General features: G+C 32.2%; 2 protein-coding genes and 1 long non-coding RNA gene across 3 annotated transcripts; all 3 read right to left on the reverse strand.

Annotated features, from left to right (window-relative positions):
* Positions 1 to 357: 357 nt before the first annotated feature.
* On the reverse strand, positions 358 to 2,006 carry LOC111990170 (uncharacterized). The gene is made up of 3 exons (XR_002880606.2): positions 1,794 to 2,006; positions 1,371 to 1,554; positions 358 to 686 (listed from the first exon to the last, which is right to left on the reverse strand). It is a non-coding gene; the product is annotated as an uncharacterized LOC111990170 (long non-coding RNA).
* A 6,490-nt stretch (positions 2,007 to 8,496) lies between these two features.
* LOC111990167 (transcription factor PAR2) lies at positions 8,497 to 9,413 on the reverse strand. Its single transcript, XM_024021962.2, has one exon. It carries the CDS (start codon positions 9,303 to 9,305, stop codon positions 8,850 to 8,852), a length of 456 nt encoding a protein of 151 aa, XP_023877730.1. The 5' UTR covers positions 9,306 to 9,413; the 3' UTR covers positions 8,497 to 8,849.
* A 10,345-nt stretch (positions 9,414 to 19,758) lies between these two features.
* On the reverse strand, positions 19,759 to 20,594 carry LOC112033021 (zinc finger protein ZAT11). The gene has a single exon (XM_024065796.2). It carries the CDS (start codon positions 20,399 to 20,401, stop codon positions 19,889 to 19,891), a length of 513 nt encoding a protein of 170 aa, XP_023921564.1. The 5' UTR covers positions 20,402 to 20,594; the 3' UTR covers positions 19,759 to 19,888.
* Between the last annotated feature and the right edge of the window lie 229 nt (positions 20,595 to 20,823).

Raw genomic sequence — 20,823 nt, forward strand, 5'->3', positions numbered from 1 at the left:
AGTTGGGAAACTCTTTGCAAACCTAAGTCAAGCAAAGGCTTGGTTCTTAGGAAAACAGCTTGGATGAATAAGGTAATGTTAGCCAAACAGTTATGGAGACTTTCAAACCAACCTTCCTCACTCCTAGGTAAAACCTTGAAGGCCAAATACATTCCTAAGGGTACTCTCCTAGATTGGAAGTGTAAACCACAAGACTCCTGGTACTAAAAAAAGCCTATACTCTTGCAAGAATTCACCTTTGACACAGGCCCAGTGGAGAGTGGATTAGTATAGGGGGATAGACACCTTTGGTGACTGTTACTTTCTAGGGGCCAGTGATGTATTGGGCCAAACCTTAATGTATTTTGTAGACTATACTGAACCACAACTTCCATCCTTAAGGATGTACTATTTAACGAATTAAGTCAATACAGGAATTTAACAAATATACATATTTAATAGCAAGGATGTACACCTCTATTTTAAATAAGATACTATGAATATCCCTGATTAGTGTCTAAATAATATGATCAGCAAGGTAGTATACTATTTAAAGAATGAAGTCCATACAGAGTCGAGGAGCAGCACAACGCAGCTTCATGAAAGGTACATCACTCAAACGTGCCCATGAGCAATCCACAACCGCTAATCCTTTCCTCTTCATTAAGCTATGATCTTCTCTAGAGACGCATTATGAACCAATTGGACTGGATATCAAAATACAAAACACAAAAAATAAAAATAAAAATAAAAATTTTGAATACAGGAATTTAAATGTTTAATATACAAATATAAAATATTAATTTATAGTATATTGATTAGATTTCAACCAACGAACTACCCCACCCACCCATCCCTTTGCCACCTAAGCCATAAGGAATGCAGCAACATCCAATTTCATTTAAAAGGTATCATCTTTTTCTTTTTCTTTTTCTTTCTTTGATAGGAAATTTAAGAGGTATCGTCTACTTAACACAAGTAATAGGTTGCCTACAGTATTAAGAAGTAGCATTTGAGCTAAAACTCATTGACAACATCACAAATTTCCATATTAACATAACAAAGATAAAATTTGAATTCATTCATTAAAATGATTTAACACCAGACAAATTTTTTGATAAGTAACACCACAGAAAAATTAAGGAAAAGCAAAGTAATCTGTAAATACCTTAAAACAAACTAAAACCCAAAATCATAATTATAAGCTTAAAAAAAAGGGCAAAATTTAAATAAACTAAAACCCAAAATCATAATTCATAAACCCTTCAAAAACCAAAATTTTCAGCAAAGCTATAATTTTTCTATCGCTTTCATTCAATTTCTCAGCCACCAAACAAAAGGGTCAAAAAGAAAATCAAAATAAAACATACATATAAATTATATTATCATACCCTTCTGCCAATGTTGCCATTAACAAATCCATTTCTGTTGTTGCTTTGCACAAACCAGCGAAGGAGGCACAAACTCTTCAGCCATAGGGTTCAACTTAGAGAAGAGTTCTTGTAACTCTTTCATATCTCGATTGTAGCCCCTAGACATTAAACCCATCAAGTTCGTATATAAAGAAATTTCAACCTACGAAACAAAAAGATTATCAAGAACAAAAAAATAGCGTCAAACAAACCCTAAAATCAAATAGAAATATGCAAATCTGACACAAAATCAAAGTAATCAAACAATTAAAAAAATCGTCAATTTTCATACAAAAGAAAAACCCCAAAAAATCGAACCACAAAAAAAACCCTAAAATCATGCAAAATTTTCCGATCGAGAATCAGATAAATCAAAGAGCAAAGACGAGAATAGAAGCTTACCTTGATGAAGAGAAGAAACGAATTCAAAAAGCTGAGAGAAAGAGAAAATCAGAAAAACCTAATAGCTTTGAGAATGGAAGAGCGGCGGCGGCGGCGGCGGCGGAGGAGTGGAGGGACTATGCAATGGAGGCCATGTGAGAGAGCAAGAGGTTGAGGGTGAGAGAAGAAAAGAAAAGAAGAAAGGTGAGGCGGCTGAAGTATCTAATGTAGAGATTAGGGTTTTTTTTTTTCTTTTTAAGTTAGTGTATAAAACGACGTAGTTTTGTGTTATAAGGAAAGTAAAAATTAAAATGCATTTGGTGGAGTTCGAACCTGGGCAAAATACTATTACATGAGTGTCTTACCACCAAATTAGTGTAATTCTATATAAATATTTTATATATAAATATTTTATAAATAGTAATATTTAATATTTTATAAATCAGCATGGTTTTGCGTTATAAGGAGAGTAAAAATTAAAAATGTTTTTAGTGAGGTTCAAAGTAAAATATTATCACATGCATGTCTTACCACTAAACTAGTGTAATTGTATATAAATAAAAAATATTATGCCTGTGCGATGCACGGCTCAATTAAGAATCATGTGTAAATTAATGAAAAAATATATATTTTAAATGAAAAAATTTGATAATAAAAATAAAGTAATCTTTTGCTCCATTTTTTTTAAACAAAGTAACATTTTACTTTAAACAAAATTTCAACAACGGTAAACAACAAAAAAAAAAAAAAAAAAAAAAAGTTGATAAGAAGTTGTTTCTGTTTAAAACAATAATTTTAAGATGTGAAAAAATTGAGATAAGCAAAAAAAGAAAAAATCAAAATTAAAATCCAATACCTTAAAAATCAAGTTGTTAACGTTAATTAAAAATTTATATTTTCTATTATACCATAAAAATCATGCTGTTAATTAAGGTTATTAGCTTTTTTTATCCAAAAATTTGATATTTATCCAAAACAATTAAATTAAAAAATATATATATTTGGAAAAAAAGTAGATAAAAAAATTTATTATCAATTCCTCCCCATGTTTATATCCTCCTAATGAAAGTTGTGATGAAGTTGATATAAGCAAAAAATGAAGGAATTTATTTAAAATAAATTTCCATAAAAATCAAGTTGTTAACGTTAATTACAATTTTTTTTTTCTATTATACCATGAAAATCATGTTGTTATTAGCTTTTTTTAATCCAAAAATTTGATTTTTATCCAAAAAAAATAAATTAAAACAAAATATATTTGAAAAAAAAAATTAGATAACAAATTTATTAGCAATTCCTCCTCGTGTGTATATCCTCCCAATGAAAGTCATTTTTTATTTTTATTTTATATAAATGTTTTCTTTTCACGTGCAATGCAATAACTAAAAATTAGAAAGTTTCTACTTTTTTTTATAATACACTATACGTATAAAAAAAAAGGATTAGATGGATTATGTAGGAACATAGACCCAAGTTTGCGTGATGGGCCTTAAGCCTAGTCCGAGGAGGTCAGCCCATCCGAGGAAGGTAGATACTCATAAGAAGACCCAGCCCAGAGCTAAGTAGGGAAGTGAGGAAGTATATGGTGGTCCAAGGAGGAATGACCCCTCGACCATGGTTGAAGCAGCCTAGACGCGTACTCCCTTGAAAGAAGGGACCTCTACAAAAGCACCGGTGTCAGGAGTATGCCACATGAACCCACGAAAAGAGAGGAGACACAAAAACGTCTAAAGAGAAGGCCGTCACCTCCGCATTAAATGCATTACAGTTGCTTTTTTAGCCGCATTTATGTAGAGCAAACCTCTGAACGATGTTTCCTTAGCCACTGCAACTCACAAAAGGCTAGAAATTGTGTCTAATGGGACAGACACTTAAGTGGAAGTCCGGATGAGCAACAGGTGTAAGGCCAAGATCACCGGAAGGGACCTATATAATGAATAGGCTGGGGGCGGAGAAAAAAGAGAGAAAAGGATCATTGTACTGAAAAGAATAACACTTGTAACTCATTTCTTCAGTTTATAAGAACGAGAAACCCCCTCAAACAACACGTAAATTAAACCTTGTATCCATTATTCTTGCATGGACGTCTGATAAACTCAACTTAGCCATTATAATGCTCACTAGGTCCCAACTCTTCAACCCATTTTCTACAAATTCATTGTGTTGGACTCACTAACCCATAGTCTTGCATTAGTTGGGCTTGGGCCGTTAAAATCGGGTCCTTGTAGATTAGATGAAGAATTCGGATTGTAAACAAATTAAGATTTTTATCAACTTAAAAATTATAGGAAAAGAAATTATATATATATATATATATTTTAAAAAATAAAATCTAAGTGATTTATATAAAAAATTTCACATACAATGCACGTGAAATATTAGATTTATCAATTTACAAATCATATTAATTTACTAAAAATCATGTATGATAATTATATATTAATATACTTATTAATATAATTAATATACAATAAATAAATCATAATATATATACTTATTAATATAAAAATTAACTTTAATAAAAAATAGTTCATTATCTATTGTAATTTTTATTAATATATATTAATTTTTACAAATTAATAAATAAATTATATTAATATTTGAGGTCACATGCACGTCAAATATGAAATCTTATTTATAAACAATCAAACTAACATTAAAAAAAAAAAAAAAAAAAAAAATCAATTGACCTTATCCCAGCGCTTCAAAAAGCGCTGGGACAGGTCATTCTCCATTCCCTTATGAGAAAGAGCTGTCCCAGCGCTTTTAAAAGCGCTGGGACAGGTCATTCTCATTCTCTTATGGAGAAAGAGCTGTCCCAGCGCTTTTAGAAGCGCTGGGACAAGCCGTTCTCCATAAGGGAATGGAGGGACCTGTCCCAGCGTTTTTAAAAGCGCTGGGACAGCTTTTAATGGAGAATGACCTGAAAGCGCTGGGACAGGTCATTTTCATTCCCTTATGAGAAAGAGCTGTCCCAGCGCTTTTAAAAGCGCTGGGATAGGTTGTTCTCCATATGGGAATGGAAGGACCTGTCCCAGCGCTTTTGAAAGCGCTGGGACAGGTCATTCTCATTCCCTTAAGGAGAAAGAGCTGTCCCAGCGCTTTTAAAAGCGCTGGGATAGGTCTTTCCCAAAAGGAAATTAATAACCCTATCCCAGCGTTTTTGAGCTTCCTATACCAGCGTTTTTGGAAAACGCCGCTATAGGCCTCCTATTGCAGCGCTTTGTAAAGCGCCGGTTTTGGGGCGCCGTAATAGGATTTCCTCTACCAGCGTTTTTAAAAAGCGCTGGTACAGGCTTATCTATTACAGCGGTTTGTAAAAACGCCGGGAAAAAAAACGCTGGGGCAGGTCGATTTTTTTGTAGTGGCCTTCTTAAAATGTGAGTTAAAAAAATTAATAAAGTTTAACTACAAAATTGGTTATAGTAAAAAACAGAGTTAGAACTTTGAGTTAAGGGGGAGAACTCTGACCTCTAGCTCAATGGCTTCTTAGCTGTTGATTTTATTTTATTTTATTTTTTTTAAGTTTTTGATGTGTGTGTCTGTGGGGTAAAAACAAAATTATTATGTTTAAAACTTTTTAAAGTGCCAATTGTTTGTTTGAGTAAAATTGATTAATTTGACTTAATTTTTTTTAGCTTTGCTATTAGTGATTTTTGTTGTTCTACAAAATTTTTGGCCAAGTATATGTTGTTTTAGATTTTAGATCTATAAATTTTTTTAATGTCCTTTAAAATGAGAAAACTATTAGAGGTATATTGTTGATATAGTGAGTGATTATTGGTAAGTAAAAAAGTGACGTAAATGATAGGCCTAAATGCAAACCAATAAGAATTTGTACCTTAACAATTTGTAAAAATGTTGTAAATAAGTTTGTAGCTATAACGTTACTCTAAAAAGAATCAATGATATTGTTAGGGAGGCAAAATGTAATTTTATAGAACAAAATTACTAAAATAAATGCATATATATATATATATATATCTACAAATAGACTAAGAGCAACTGTATCAACTCATGCAAACTTTTCATCTATTTTGCACACACACACACACACACACACACACACACACACACACACACACAAAAACTACTTTTTCAATTTTACACACCCATTTTTATAAAACACCCACATCATTCTATCTATTCTACACATCTATTCAATAAAATATTCATTCTTTTACAATTTTTTATTATTTCCTCACTCACTACCCCTCTCTCTCACAAACCCAACACTACCAAAAAAATACTAAAATATTAAATGCACAAGCTACAGTAACCGTGCATATATGCACGGTTACTTTAGCACTTGCGCATTTATGCACAATTTTACACCCACTGATGTGGGTGTTTTTTTGCTCAAAATGTGTAAAATTGACTACTTTTTGTATTTTGCAAGATCTGATGCGATTGCTCTAATATATTTTTATAAAAAAATTAGGGCGGCGATTGCCCCCATGGTCAATGTATGTCTCCATCTCTAGTCATAGCCTAAAACTATATGCACGGTTACTTTAGCACTTGTGCATTTATGCACAATTTTACACCTACTGATGTGGGTGTTTTTTTGCTCAAAATGTGTAAAATTGACTACTTTTTGTGTTTTGCAAGATTATACACGATCTGATGCGATTGCTCTAATATATTTTTATAAAAAAAATTAGGGGGGGCGATTGCCCCCATGGTCAATGTATGTCTCCATCTCTAGTCATAGCCTAAAACTATAACTTTACTCAATATCATTAAAATTACTACATATTTTGAAAATTTAACTGTTGAATTGCATGTTCTTTATGCTCTTAATGCACATGTTAAATTTTGTGTCAATTGGATATTATTTACTATATGATCTATAAGTTTATATTTTATGTAAAATTTTAAACTACAAAAACTTGCAATTTAAATAATTTATTAATGACATAGTTATTGATTTTTAATTTTTTAGAAATTTTGCAAGCATAGAGGATATAAGAAGAAAATGTAATTCAACGATAGATTTGTCAAAATTCACTCCCAGTAAAAAAAATATTAAGGTTGTAACCAATATTATAACTAAATTTTGTCAAAAAAAAAAAAAAAAAAAAAAGAGGTTGGATGCCAAGAATTTTGTAACTTATTGACATTGTCTACTCTTCTTTAAAAAAAAAAAAAAAAAAAAAAAGAGGTTGGATGCCAAGAATTTTGTAACTTATTGACATTGTCTACTCTTCTTTAAAAAGAGATTCATGATAAGTCCCCATCCAGCATTATTGTAAGCTGTAATTATTAAATTATTAAATTATTAAAGGGTAGTTAATATGAAGAAGTTTTACACTATGTTTCAGCGAAGAGAGTTGGGTAGCGAGATTGAATCAATCCACCTGTTTTGTAAGAGAGGCGAAACCCTTCATAGCCAGTAAATTCTATCCACCGAAAGAAAGAGGATTAGTGGGTCCCTAACAAAAGAAGGATATTGTTAAGGAAATTGTGAGAATTTTGATAATATGATACTAGTAATTTTCCATCTTTACATTTTTATTATCATTTTTCATATTTTTCTTCTCATTCTAAAAAACATATGAAAAAAAAAAAAAAAAATTCCCTCATACTTAACAACATGAGAAAATACATATTTTTTCAAGTTTCAATTCATTTCTCTCTTTTCTTTTCTTTTTCCCCCTTATTTGATAATTGCGAAAGGTGAAATTTGACCCTTAAACATTTCCCTTAAAAACACTAAATTACTAGTTGAAATATAACTTCCTTGGCCTTGTCCTCTAGTCATGGTTGGATAAAAACTAACCAGAAATCTAACCAAAACACAAAATGTTGGCGGCATCATTAGCCACTCAAGTCCACTTAACTGTACTATACCATCTATATTATGTTGTGCCATTGCTAAGTATCAAGTTCTATGATTCTATCCACTCCCAAGCCCATTGTACCATCATTTTACTATTGTATTAGACATTGTAACATTGTATTACTATCAAATTAACTAGTTCCCCTTTTTGGGTTAAAATCATTCACATAATTATATTGTCTAGTACAATAAAAACAGTGTTATCTTTTCTAAAGACAGTAAATTCAATCAAAAGAAAATTAATAATGAAGCCTTATTGTCTAATACAATAAAAACAGTGTTATCTTTTCTAAATACAGTAAATTCAATCAGAAGAAAGTTAATGATGAAGCAAAATTTCTCTGCAGGCTTCGTACAATAACATTGTATTTTTGCTGGGTGTAATGGTGTATCATTACCCTCAACGTGGCCCCCAAAAAACATTCTGCATTCACCACTGGTGGGGCCTCCTTTTTTGAAAAAGAAAGAAAAAAAGATGATTCAATCCATCAAAGCCTGTGAGCGTCTTGGAATGGACTTGTGAAATGAAACAGTATACTTACCATTTACCAATCAGTGAGAAAATAATAAGTAAATCAGAAGTTGAAGTGGATTAAAAAAAAAAAAAATTTAAAAAAAGAGTAGAGTGCTATTTAGATGAATAATAAGTAACAACACCCATTTGAAGATGCTATATTGCCATTATAGTACCAGGTTGTAGTTCAGAACTTTAGCTCACTAATTCACTAAAAAGGATAAGATGCAGCCTGGCAATTTGGCATATGCGAAATGATCCTTTAACAATCAGAATTTATAGCCATCCAGATCTCTGAATCAGAGTAGCAGAGCCCAGTCGGCTGAGAGATGAAAACACTGAAACACAACTAACAACAAAGGCAAGGCTTACCATAATTAATTCAATGCATCTTTTAGGCTTTTAGCATCATAAACATTCCTCTACAGGAAGAAATAAATTTCCTACAAATATTCACAATCATATTCCAACTACTAACCAGCCTTTCTTCCTATTCGTTGAAATTTAAAATTTATCAAAATAAACATCATAAGAAACTCCCAAAATAAAAATAAAAAGATGGGAAATCTTCTTCTTCTTCTTTTTTTCCCCCAAACCCCCCTCAAAAAATAAAAAAGGAATAATGTAAAAAAGTAAATTAAAAAAGAAAAAAGAAAAAAATGAAGCAAGTCCAAGTGGTCTGGTCTGGGAGCAAGCTAGAGGGTACCAATAATATCCATTATCAACCCCCAAGCTTGGTCTTTTCCTTATCCAACCTCTCAAAGAAAGTAGCAAGAGCTCTCAAGGCTTTGACTTGGTACTGCAAAGTCATTATATAACCAGCAGTCTCTTCGAAGAGATTGTCCACACCAAGTGACTCACCTCCAGGCACTATCCTCTGCAATGCCTCAATCTTTCTCGCCACCTCTGCCTTCTCATCATCTTCACACACAATAATCTCATCATCACCACCAACTGCATCCAAGTCTCCCTTGTGCTGAGACTTCATCATGTCTTGTCCTCGCTTTCTTCTGGTACTTCTTCTGTGCTCTGTCGTCTCAAGCTTCTTCTTACTTGTTTGAAAACTGGGTAGAGCCTCGTGCACTACTCCTGCATGACCCATCTCTAGAAATGTGGGTGTGGGTCTTTGGGTTTCATGAGTATTTTCCATGGATATGATGCTCAGGGCTGAGCTCATATACAGAGAGAGAGAGAGAGAGAGAGAGAGAGAGAGAGGGTTATGAGAGTTATGAGTACGAGAGTGTGTGTGTGTGTGAAGGCGTATGAGAGAAGTGAAGAGAGGAGAAGAGAGTTAAATTATTGTTGAGCTCAAGAAATGAAATGTCAAATGCCAACGAAGCAGGGCCCACTTTTTTTGGCTTCCCCAAGCCCTAGTTTTGTATTGGACTGCGCTCGTGATTTCACGCTCTGAATGCATCGCGTCCTCATGGACATGGTCAATCCACTTGTAACTTGTAGCTCTAGCCTCTAGTCAATTAGCCCCAAAAAATTGTAACTCTAGTCTAGTGTTTTTTTTTTTTTAATTGAATTCATCTTTGCATTCGGGGGTAAAAAGAAATAAAAAGTTTCAACATTATAGTGGGTTGTTAATTTTTATTGTGTACTACTGAATCCTGAAGTATATTTTCTCTCTCTTTCGAAGAGGTGAGTCTCACTCACTATAAGGCCCACCCATATATAAGAAAGAGATAATATACGTTAGAATATATAATATTTTCCTATTATGGTATATTTGTCTCACTCCTAAAAACAAATAAAGTTTAAAGGTGTTGGTCGTGTAGTACGATTTACTAGAAATGTAATTGATGATATTGTGTGGATGGAAGACTCTCCTCCTCCATCTATGGAAGCTTTGCATTTTGACTCCTTATTATTTCAATGAATGAATATCTATCCCATTTCGAAAAGAAAAAAAAGGTGTGGGTTGTGTAGTATACATGTGACTTTAAATTAAATAGAATGAGAAAAAAAAAAAAAAAGCATGCGACTTTAGATTAAATAGAATAGAAAAAAAAAACCATTTGATCGGCTTTAATTAATTTATTGAGGATCCATAATCAACTTTCAAATTTTGAAACCGAGACTTTGTTGTTGTTATTGTTGTAGTACATTTATAGAATAGATAAAATTATTTGATGAAAATAAGTTATGCATGCCAAGAAAGTAAGTTAAACTCAACCATACAACTTTTTTTTTCTTTTAATTTGAGATTAATTCGCGATTCTACATTTAAATTCATTTAAGATTGTTCAATTTTTTCTCTTTAAAAGATATGAATGTAACTCATAATACATACATACATACCTACACATATACATACATATATATATATATATATATATTGCAATATATATCATATTTTTAATTTGTAGATATGTCATAACAAATGTAATGATAGTGATTAAAATATTTTATTTTGAATGAATTATGTAATAAGAAATGTACATAAAATTTTCTTACCTTTTGTTTCATTGAATCATAAATCTATTTACATAAATATCACAAGGAAAATGTTAAAAATATTACAAATTTTATTACATAAATTTTACAAATTGATCTGGTGATTTCAGCAACATAATAAATTAATGTGTAATTCTTTTTCTTTCCTGTAATTGATGATACATCAATTTGTAAATATAATATACTAAAATTTATAGATCCCTCCCAATAAAAAAAATTAAAATTAAAATTATAGCATCCCTAACATCTCTCATATCATAATTAACATTGCATTCATTAAATTATCAATTCTCCAATGACATATATAATATTTGAATGAATAAACTAACATTTATGATGTACCATAATTGTAGTAAATGAAGTGTGTTAATAGGTTACTTTCATAAGATAGCTAAATCACTTTCTTCTTCTTCTTTTTCAAAAAATAAAATCTTATGGTCTTTGGTTAAAGACCAAAATTGGGATTAAAAGCATGAAATAAATTCAAAAATGAATAAATATTTGAAAAACAAAACAAATATATGAGTTGAGAATTTTAATTGAGATTAAATTTAGAACATGCATAATTTAGTACAAATCAAATTATTTACAAAGTTACCCTCTTGTGGGTATTTCTCCGCCCTTTGTGGCAGCTTTTATCCCCTCCCCCTCTTGTGGGTTGTTTGCCGCCCATAATGGGGTTCTTGAGTTTTTATACTAGATCTAGTGTTTCCCTAAGCTACTGATGCCTTGAAATGGATTCTTGGAAAGCAAGGGTGTAATGTTTGTTCAACTCTATACTGTTGTTTGGTATAAACATACTGCTCTTGTATTTATGTTTTTTAAATTATAGATTGAGTTTGTATCTTCTAGTGAGTTGATGAGTCATCTCAAATTATATTATTTTTCTTCTCTTTTTTCCTTGTAATTATTTTTTATAGTAATAAAATTATACTATTCTCTTACAATTGAAAAAAAGAAAAAGGTGGTTCAAAGAAGAAAAAGAAAAAGGTACTGCTCCTTAGCAAGATGATTTTTTTTTTCTTTTCAAATTAAATAGATCATAGGTCGACCCCGCTTGCTTTAGCAATTCAAACACATATTTTTAGTTTTTAAACAACATTACATGTATTTTTACACATTTTTTCACCCGCATATATTTTTATATATATTTTCAAACAACAAAACACATATTTTTAGAGTGCATATACCAAATACCCTTTAGGTTTTGAAAAACATGATTGGAGGGAGAGGGTAGGCAATACTAGGACGCGCAGTAAAGAGCAAGTGTAATTAAAAGCTCCGTTGGATCACCTCAACCTCAGCAGCTGTGGATAGATAGATAGGTTGTGAAGACTAAAAGAGAAAGAGAGATGGATGGGCCCACAACCACGAAACAATGGGGGGAGAGAGAGAGAGAGAGAGAGAGAGAGAGAGAGAGGAGAGCACATGCACATGTGATCACATGATTTTCTTGAACCTAACACCACCCATGTGCCTCCCCACTCCCGACCTCTCTTTCCTATGATCTTCATCACTACCCTTCGCATGGTTGCCACGTGTATCCCAACATGGACCCCCCTTGAGCCACACAAAAGCATTTTACATTACAATTATCAATTTACAAACCCCCCCTTCTTTTCTAAAGTACTATTTTTTTTTTCTTTTTTCTATTTTTTTAGATAACAAATAGTAGTAAAACAAATAATACAAACATGGCTATTTTCACACCAAATTTCATAACTTGTTAACTTGTGAAATAATAAGTAGTTAACGAAAGTGAGGAGTCTCTATAAATAGAAAGTGTTAATCACTAAAAATCGTATAAAACTACAAAAATTGAGTATATGATTAGATGTATGGCTAGAATTATTTAAAAAAAAAAAAATGAAGGTGTGATAGAAGGTGGGTGTAATGTAATGGGTAGGGAAGTGGGGGTGTTTCCAAGAAGGAAACCAGTAGGGGATTTTGGTCATTGGGATTGTGTGAAGAGATTTTGTGTGTTGGGCATATGGGGCTCCATGTGATCAGAGCCACCGGATCAGCTTCGTTGCTGTCACATTCACACACTACACCCTGTCTTACTTTACTCTACCACATTTTCTTGGATCAAATCCCACCCATGATCTTCGGTTTTGGATGGATTTTCATCATCTTTCTTTTTCTCACCTCAGGCGGCAGGCCCTCCGTACTTCTTTCAAGTACATCATTTTGTATAACAAGGAAAGGATCAGTAATTAAAACCTATTTGCCCTTTTAAAATCTTGCCCCATTTCTATTATTCCCCCCCCAAATTCTTTATATGATAAATCAAGATTTGGTTTCTACATTTTTGTTTTTGCACTTTGATTTGAGTCCTCTTATCTGATTTTGTTTGTCTAATGTCCTACTTAATATTTGTATAAGGTCCTAAATAAGGTCAATAATAATTTAAATAGATATTTTAAAAAAAGTGCTAGTTAATATTTTTATACATGTGATAATGCGAAAGAATTCAATGTACTGATTCAAAACGTATAGATACTATTTTTAAACCACCACAATGAATGTACCCTAACAACTCAAGAGAATCTTAATCTAAATAAAAGACTTGCCACCACTATTTAAAATCATGGAGGCTTAAAATACTTCCAAGCTTTTTCTTTAGCTTTTTCTTTATTTTGTTTGGGTGTAAAATACTTGCGCATAAGTAAATTAAGACAACATAGAATTAGAGTTAATTGAACAATATATAGAATTCCGAAACATCAAAAACTTTTTTTTTAAATCAGTGTTAAGAATTCTTTCAATTCTTGACTATTCTCTCTAGTGTGTGTATAAAAATTTTCTTCACATTTGGGTAATTGATTCTTTAAAAATTAGTGATCAAGTCTAACATAAATTTTTCTCCTCCCCCTGGGGGGGGGGGGGTCCAAGGGGCATGGTGCAAGGGTGCCAAATGATGAGCAGCTCCTTGACATCTTTGAGCATAAAAAATAAATATTAAAAATCAAATTTTTTTAGGGACAAAAAAATTATTGAGAGTTGGCTTGTAGCACTATCGTATTTCTTCTCTTATAATAAGAGAGAGGACTTAAGTTCAATACATGAGAAAAGGGTAAGGAATGGGAAGGCCATCTTATATAATATTTCTACAAAAGAGAGGTGATGAAGACTTCTTTATAGGGAGAGTACATGTTCATGCATGGGAAGATATTCATATAAAAAAATGAAAGGGATTACTTTATCCTACATAACATTATTAATACTAACAATAGAATAATCTGATACAGTCTTAATAAATAGCCATATCGAGAACTAATAGCAATAGAATAATTTGATACAGTATTAATAAATAGCCATATCAAGAACAAATAGTCTCTTGTTCTGTAGTGGTACTCTAGTTATCATAAGCTTGTTTAAAAAACTTTATATACTACTTTTGTGTTCGTGTGTTTTAATAAGTATTATTGTTTTCTAAAAAAAAAAAAAAGGAGGTTTATCTCACATTGGTTGAGTGTGTTAGAGTTTCAGTTCTTGTAACCCCAGACTACTACTACAAAGGTTAGACCATTTTGTAGTGGTACTTTGGTTATGTAATATATCATAAGACTGTTTAAAAAACTCTATATATTACTTTCGTGTTTGTGTGTTCTAATAAGTATTAGTGTTTCCTTCAAAAAAAAAAAAAAAAAGAACAAATTGTCTCATAAATTTGTTCGTTAGCTTAAAAAATAAAATAGTTAGAACTATTAATTTACTTTCAAATTATAATTTTGGTGACTTTTCACATTTTTGGGACAATAAACATACATGGGGAAGAGCATGTGTCCAGTGCATTAGTTGCATTGGACATGTTAGAATGTGGACACGGTGACTTTTAGGTGGGGGAGATTGGTCGGGTTTTTTGGAATTGGGTTTTCATGGAACAACCCAACAACCGACCTGTCAAGGTCGGTTTTTGAAAGGAGGTGACTGTCCCAGGTGTTGAGTTAGCATGTTTTCGTGTCAACTCTGTCAGTTTAGGTGGGTGGGTCGGTTCTATGGTTGGGTCGGATAGCCCTAAATATATTGGTTAAAGTAAATGCATCCTAAAACTTCACTCATTTTTTCTATGACACAACAAAATCACTGCCCTATATTTTTGTGACACAACAAAATTATCTCCAAATACTTTTGTGACACTACCAAGTTATCTTGGGTCAGTAAAACAACGGTTTGCTCTTTAATTTCTTTTTAAAGGATGATTTGATACACTTTTTCTTTTCCTTTTTTTTTTTTTGGGGGGGGGGGGGGGGGGGAAAAATTTATTTNAGCAAAAGACAAAATAAGTCAGTGACGTGTTAGTCTATTAAAGTTGTTCATAGAGCTCTATTCTCCTCCAAATAGAGCTACTAGTGTGGTCCTCTCGATCACTTCAGCAAATTCTGAAAACCGTACCTAAACATATAATGCAAGTCTGCCATGTTTTTTCCCTGATAACATGATGCAAGTCTGACTTCAGTGAATCTAAAATTTGTTTAAACTACTCTGCATCAAGTGGCGAGCAGTTTATATTCCCCACAACTTGAACTAATCCTAAAATACATTTTTTTTTTCAATCCGATAATTACAATGGAAATAAAAGATTTGAACCTTAGACATATGTTTTAATTAGTAATACTAAAAATAATATTGATAATATACTTTTTTAGGTAAATGCATGATAAGTTGATATCTTCTTTGAATTTTTTTTTTTTAGGAAAAAAAATCATTGATAGCATTTTAATTTCTCATTTTTAGCTGGCCAAAAAATGGGAGAATAAATTTTTAAAAAAAATTGTTTTTTTTTTTTTTGTAATTTAGGTATTGTAAGCTGGGTTGGGCTTGGGCCTACCAAGTTCTCTCTATTCTGTATTATGTTGAATACTAGTAATAATATAGGCTTCCCACTTGGCCTAATCAGACCCAATGACTGATCTACTTGCTTGTATCGCACATAGGCAAGGCAACTTTCATGGCAGTATCATAAAAAATTACAGTAGCAATATATATGCTCACAATATTGAGGATGATTGTAACTTTGATGAAAAGAAATAAAATTCAAAGTCAGAAAACCTGTCATTGGGATTTACTTAGTTGAGTCGGATCTTGTAACTGTACGTAACCTGTCATTGGGATTTACTTACAAGGGTCCAGTAAACATTATGGTTGCCATGAAATTTAATTCTTATTATCACATCATGCATGTTCATGCACTATTCAACTCAATAATTATCAAGATTCCGATTTTTTTTTTTTTGTTCTGGAGAGGACCAGATCTTATAGCTGATCTCTCATCCCAGAAACAAAGTTTTATAATCATTATTGATTATTATTTTTTCATTCCTTGAGTTTTTTAATTCACGCATAATTTTTCTTTGGGGTTAAAAAATAGAGTCAAACGAGCTTGTAGGCCATTGGTGAACATAGTTGTCTTTCCCTGGACCCTTGTTCATGTAAATTCAATTCATGCATGCTTGAGGATAAGATCATTATTCGAGAGCCTTATATATAATTATAAAAAAAGATCATTCGAGAGCCAAAAACGACCATTAAGAGCTTTATAATATTGGACCGACCTATATCACAGTGATGTATGCTAGAATTGGTCATGTAGCTAGCCCTAAATTCCCTATATATACCAGAGGAACTATATAGTGTGGTCCTTGTTGATGATCACACTGAGAAATTCTACAAATTAACCATGCATATTTGTAAACTAAGTTATATTCTAATTACTTAATTAGACCCTAATACTATTATGTATATATATCACATGATGTAACTGACCCACTTGTTTGTCTCTCGAGTCTTGACGCAGCTATATACCTTCCGGGAGGCACGCGCTGCTGCTTGCATTAGAGACAATGCATCAATCATTTTCTTGCCGACATGGGCTCTAAAGTAATATATCTAGGAGAAACATAGCTTATAATGACTGATTTGAAAAATGATCCGTCATTTTCTTTGAAAACCATGTTTTGGCAAACTCAATAGTAAGTTTAAGAAGCTTTTCATTGAATAAAAATTTCTACGAATAAAATTATATAAATAGACGATCATGATTCATGACACTTAAACACAAAAATCCCTAGTGGCCTTTGAATATAAAGTTGATTATGTTTGTGATAGAGACCCTTAGATTAGATAAGCACTTCCTAGCTAGTTCCTACCTGTTATTGTTAGTGGTTATTAGCCCAATGGGCCTGGGCCCATTGTGTTATTGTCGCTATACTACACTCATACTACTTATACTACACACATAATGTGCATATAAAGATTCTCTTTTGTACATTTTGATGCACAAAAATATGTTGATCTTATACAATTTGATGCATATAAATATACAGATTACTCTCTCTCTGTCTCTCTCTCAACATGGTATCAGAGCCATGTCCTTATGGCCCTACATAGTTTGATCCATCAGTAAAGGTGGTCTCCAATTATCCCTTGACTTCATCGAGCTTGTATATTACCAAATTGATCCCATATAGTTCCTTATACTTAGATCGATCAAACTAGTAAAACGCTTCTCCAATCATGCGTTGTCAGGAGATCTCATGTGCCCACATGTGCCAACAGCCACCTACACATGCCACACATGCTCATTTCTTTGCTCTTAGTTGCATATCATCATCACATAATGTGCCTATATAAACACTCTCTTGTATAGTTTAATACACAAAAATTGTTAGGTATATACATGTAAATGAAATCTCATACTGAATAATAATGAAAAAAATGAGTGGTTAATATATTATTAATTAGCTTTATATATTAGTTTTGGTTTTCAGCTTTATGATTGGAGCATGGATTAGCTAGAGCTACTTCCCTCTAGAAGAATCGGTTAATATAAACTAATAATTCTAAATAATGAAATGCTACTATGTCTATGTCTAATGATGTAACACTTGACTTGAGGCAGCAAGCAAAATACCTTCGGAGAAGCATGGTGGTTGCGTGGCGTCGTAGACCTAAAATTTCCCAACAAGATCTTGATGATTTCTTAATTTAGTTAATCAAATTTCGGTTTGGGTCACTCTTCACCACTTGTCTTCCCACAACTAATTTTAAATTAATGCATAGATAACATTTTTTAGTGACTAGATTCAATGGTATTATTTGACAATACACTATTTTGGTATGCTTATAACGAATTAATTTATTAAAACATTTTCATTTGCTTTGAAAGCATGTTGATTTGTCAAACACAAGAAAATCTTAGCTAAGCTTTTCATTTTAGTATGATTAATTAACACTGGAAAAAAAAAATCATTGGAATCGTTTTTATTTTTTAGCGGGAATGATCCTGATGGTTGAACAAATAAATGCTAGTCACCTTTGCATAAAAAAATTAAAAAATAATGATCATGTTATGAGGTTAATCTCCTAGTCATGTGTTCCATACAAAATCGATAAACTTAGAGGGAGCCTTTTAAGTTTTAACTTTGGATCTTAGTTGTAAAAATGGATTTGAAGTTTAAGGACATCCCAATGCAAAAGGCCAAAATTCAGTCATCACTATTTCGTTATGATCTCTTTGAGAATAAAATAATTTGTGACAGGCTAAATTCAATTCAATTGTATGTTTGAATTTAATTGAGGAACTAAATGTACTGCACTTAAATTATTATAATAATTTTTGACTATTTATTCAAAAGCATGGACTGGTTGCTATGACATGGGTTTTGAAAGAACACTTTGGATATACTAATGGTAATGGAAATTTTCATCGACATTATTGGAAAGATGATTGGTCATTTTCATTGAAAGCAATTTTCACAAGCAACATAATGAATCAAAATCCTCTATTGACTTTTTACAATTGTATGACTTTCTTCTTTTTTTAACTTTGTTTCTATTTTCTTCCTTAAATACACTTTTATTTAGGATAGTCGAGGATCCTCTCCATTATTAGTTGCTTAAATAAGGATATTACTATGTGTGCATATTATGACTTATGAGACTGCTGATGTAATTTGAATTTTTTTTGCAAGACATGTTATATATGGAATAAAAAAAAACATTTGCACCATGCAGAAGCACTAAATGTACAATAGTAAACAATTTAAGAGTTAGTCGTGTAAAAAAAAAAGAGTAATTTTATTTTTATAATATTTTTACAACAATCTTAGGTGGTATGTTGTTACTAATTATAATATTTTGTTATTAGTTATAATGAGTCTACTACTAATGTTATTTTTTTTACCCACTAATAATAGTCTTATTAGTCTATCACGTAAGATTGTCATGAAAATATTGTAAAAGTGTTATATAACTAGCATTTCTTAAAATATATATATTATAAACTTGGTCTTGACTTGCATTTAATAATTTTGATTTCCAAGTAGCCAATTTGGATAACGTTTCCCAATTTGCTAGGTCAGGCCCAGTGAAACCAATGTCGTGTTGGACAAGAGTAGGACCTGTTGTTTTAGGCCATCTCCAGAAAGACGCTCATCTTTTTAGGATGGCCCAGAAAAGGAAACTACGAAGAAAGCCCACAACACATGCCAGATTTGACCACCCACGGCTTATTGTCGTCTTTCACGGCGTGTACTACTCCTTTTTTTTTTTTTTTTTTTGACTTAGAAGCTAAAATTCAGAACATGTATTTCTGGGTAATTTTATTAACTTCTTAATATTTTGAATGAAAATTCTCTCTTTTTGAAAGAAGTAAAAGAAAACATAAAAGCTACGTACTATAGTGGAAACCTAACTTGTGTGCTGGGGTGTTTGCTGTTTACCACCAAACTGTGATTGAGGGAAGATTAGTCAAATTGTAGTTTTATTTTGCTTTTTCATGGGCTGCCCTTGCTCTTTTTTTAAAGTCAAATTGGAAATAATGTTTCTAGATTGCAAATTATGGTTTTTATTATTATTTGTATAATAATAAATCACAGTAAATAGAAAATTATAACTCAAATCCGTTCATACTCAACGAGGCATTCAAGCATTTCTAGGGTGAGATTAGATCTGAAATTCAAGTCTTACCAGTGACTCAATAAAAACTCATTCAAAATTGAATGGATAGTTTTTCTTTTCTTTTTGTTTGCCAAGATGAACTTTTTGGATTTTTGTTTTGCTTACAAAAGGTCGAATATAATTGAACGTAATATTAGGAATTCCATTAGTCCAACAAACCAACAACATAGAGGATGTAAACTAGTTTTAATACATTAGACATGAACTAAAATAAGAATAAAATTGTAATTCAATACAAAAATTGGAAAAAATAAAAAGAATGGTATTGTACATGAAATAAATCAATGAATCTGAAATGAAAAATAGCTAGCACCCACTACAAATTGTGGTATCAAATCAAACCATCAAAGTAAAGTCAATTTGAGGAGCCTTCTTCCCAAATAGTAACTTCAAATCATTCTCCAAAGGTGTCAAGTTCAAGTCCAAGCACATAACCCTCGTACTATTTGATCTTTTCAGCACCGGCACTTTCTTTTCTATGGCAGCGGAAGAAAATGCACCATCCATCATTGCTCTATGCCTCCTCATGTGACCACCCAAAGCTTGCCCCATAGCAAACTCAAGCCCACATATTGAGCACTCATGCATCTTAGGCTTATTTACCAGGTTCTGAGACTTTGTACGCTCTTTCAGTTCTTCCCCCATCAATTTTGGTCTCTTGTGGCTAGCTCTGTGCCCACCAAGAGCTTGAAATGATGGGAATTGGCGATTACAAGTCTTGCACTCAAATACATCAGCCCGTGAGGCTTTCCTGGTCTTGGTCTCTAAGCTATGAGAGAGTAGCATTAGACAATTAGCCATGTCTAAGCTCTCTATCCCATCATCTTCTCTCATTCTCTTCATTGCCATAGCTACGTAAAAAACAGAAGTAAGAACACAAATGTTTTTGTTGGGGGTTTTTTAGAGGTCAACTTTTGGTAACGTAAATGATATGTAACTAATGAAAGGCAAATGTTTAACGAGGAAGAGAAGCAAGGAAGTCTTGGTATTTATAATAGGCGTGTGGGCGAGTTAAAGGGTCTAGAAGTCTAGAATGGTTTAGTGGACCAAATTGAACGGGTAGGTCGACTGAGCAGCGGTTTCACGTTAAAGAAATATAGTACTATTAGTAGTAGTAGGCAACTTGGACTGTTTCTTTGACTAGTGCAATCACGAGAGAATAGCAATATTATTAGTATATATTACTTTTATGTTAAGAAACTATAACAATACATTGTCTTTTTCGTATTAAATATGGATGATGACATAGTTTTACCCACGTGCCCTGCCCT

This window comes from Quercus suber, unplaced genomic scaffold, assembly GCF_002906115.3.
Source record: "Quercus suber isolate HL8 unplaced genomic scaffold, Cork oak 2.0 scaffold_71, whole genome shotgun sequence".
Classification (NCBI taxonomy): domain Eukaryota; kingdom Viridiplantae; phylum Streptophyta; class Magnoliopsida; order Fagales; family Fagaceae; genus Quercus; species Quercus suber.

What these genes read in the sequence shown, in the direction of transcription:
- LOC111990167 (XM_024021962.2), bottom strand. Translation starts at nt 9,305, where the DNA reads ATGAGCTCAGCCCTGAGCATCATATCCATGGAAAATACTCATGAAACC.
- LOC112033021 (XM_024065796.2), bottom strand. Translation starts at nt 20,401, where the DNA reads ATGGCAATGAAGAGAATGAGAGAAGATGATGGGATAGAGAGCTTAGAC.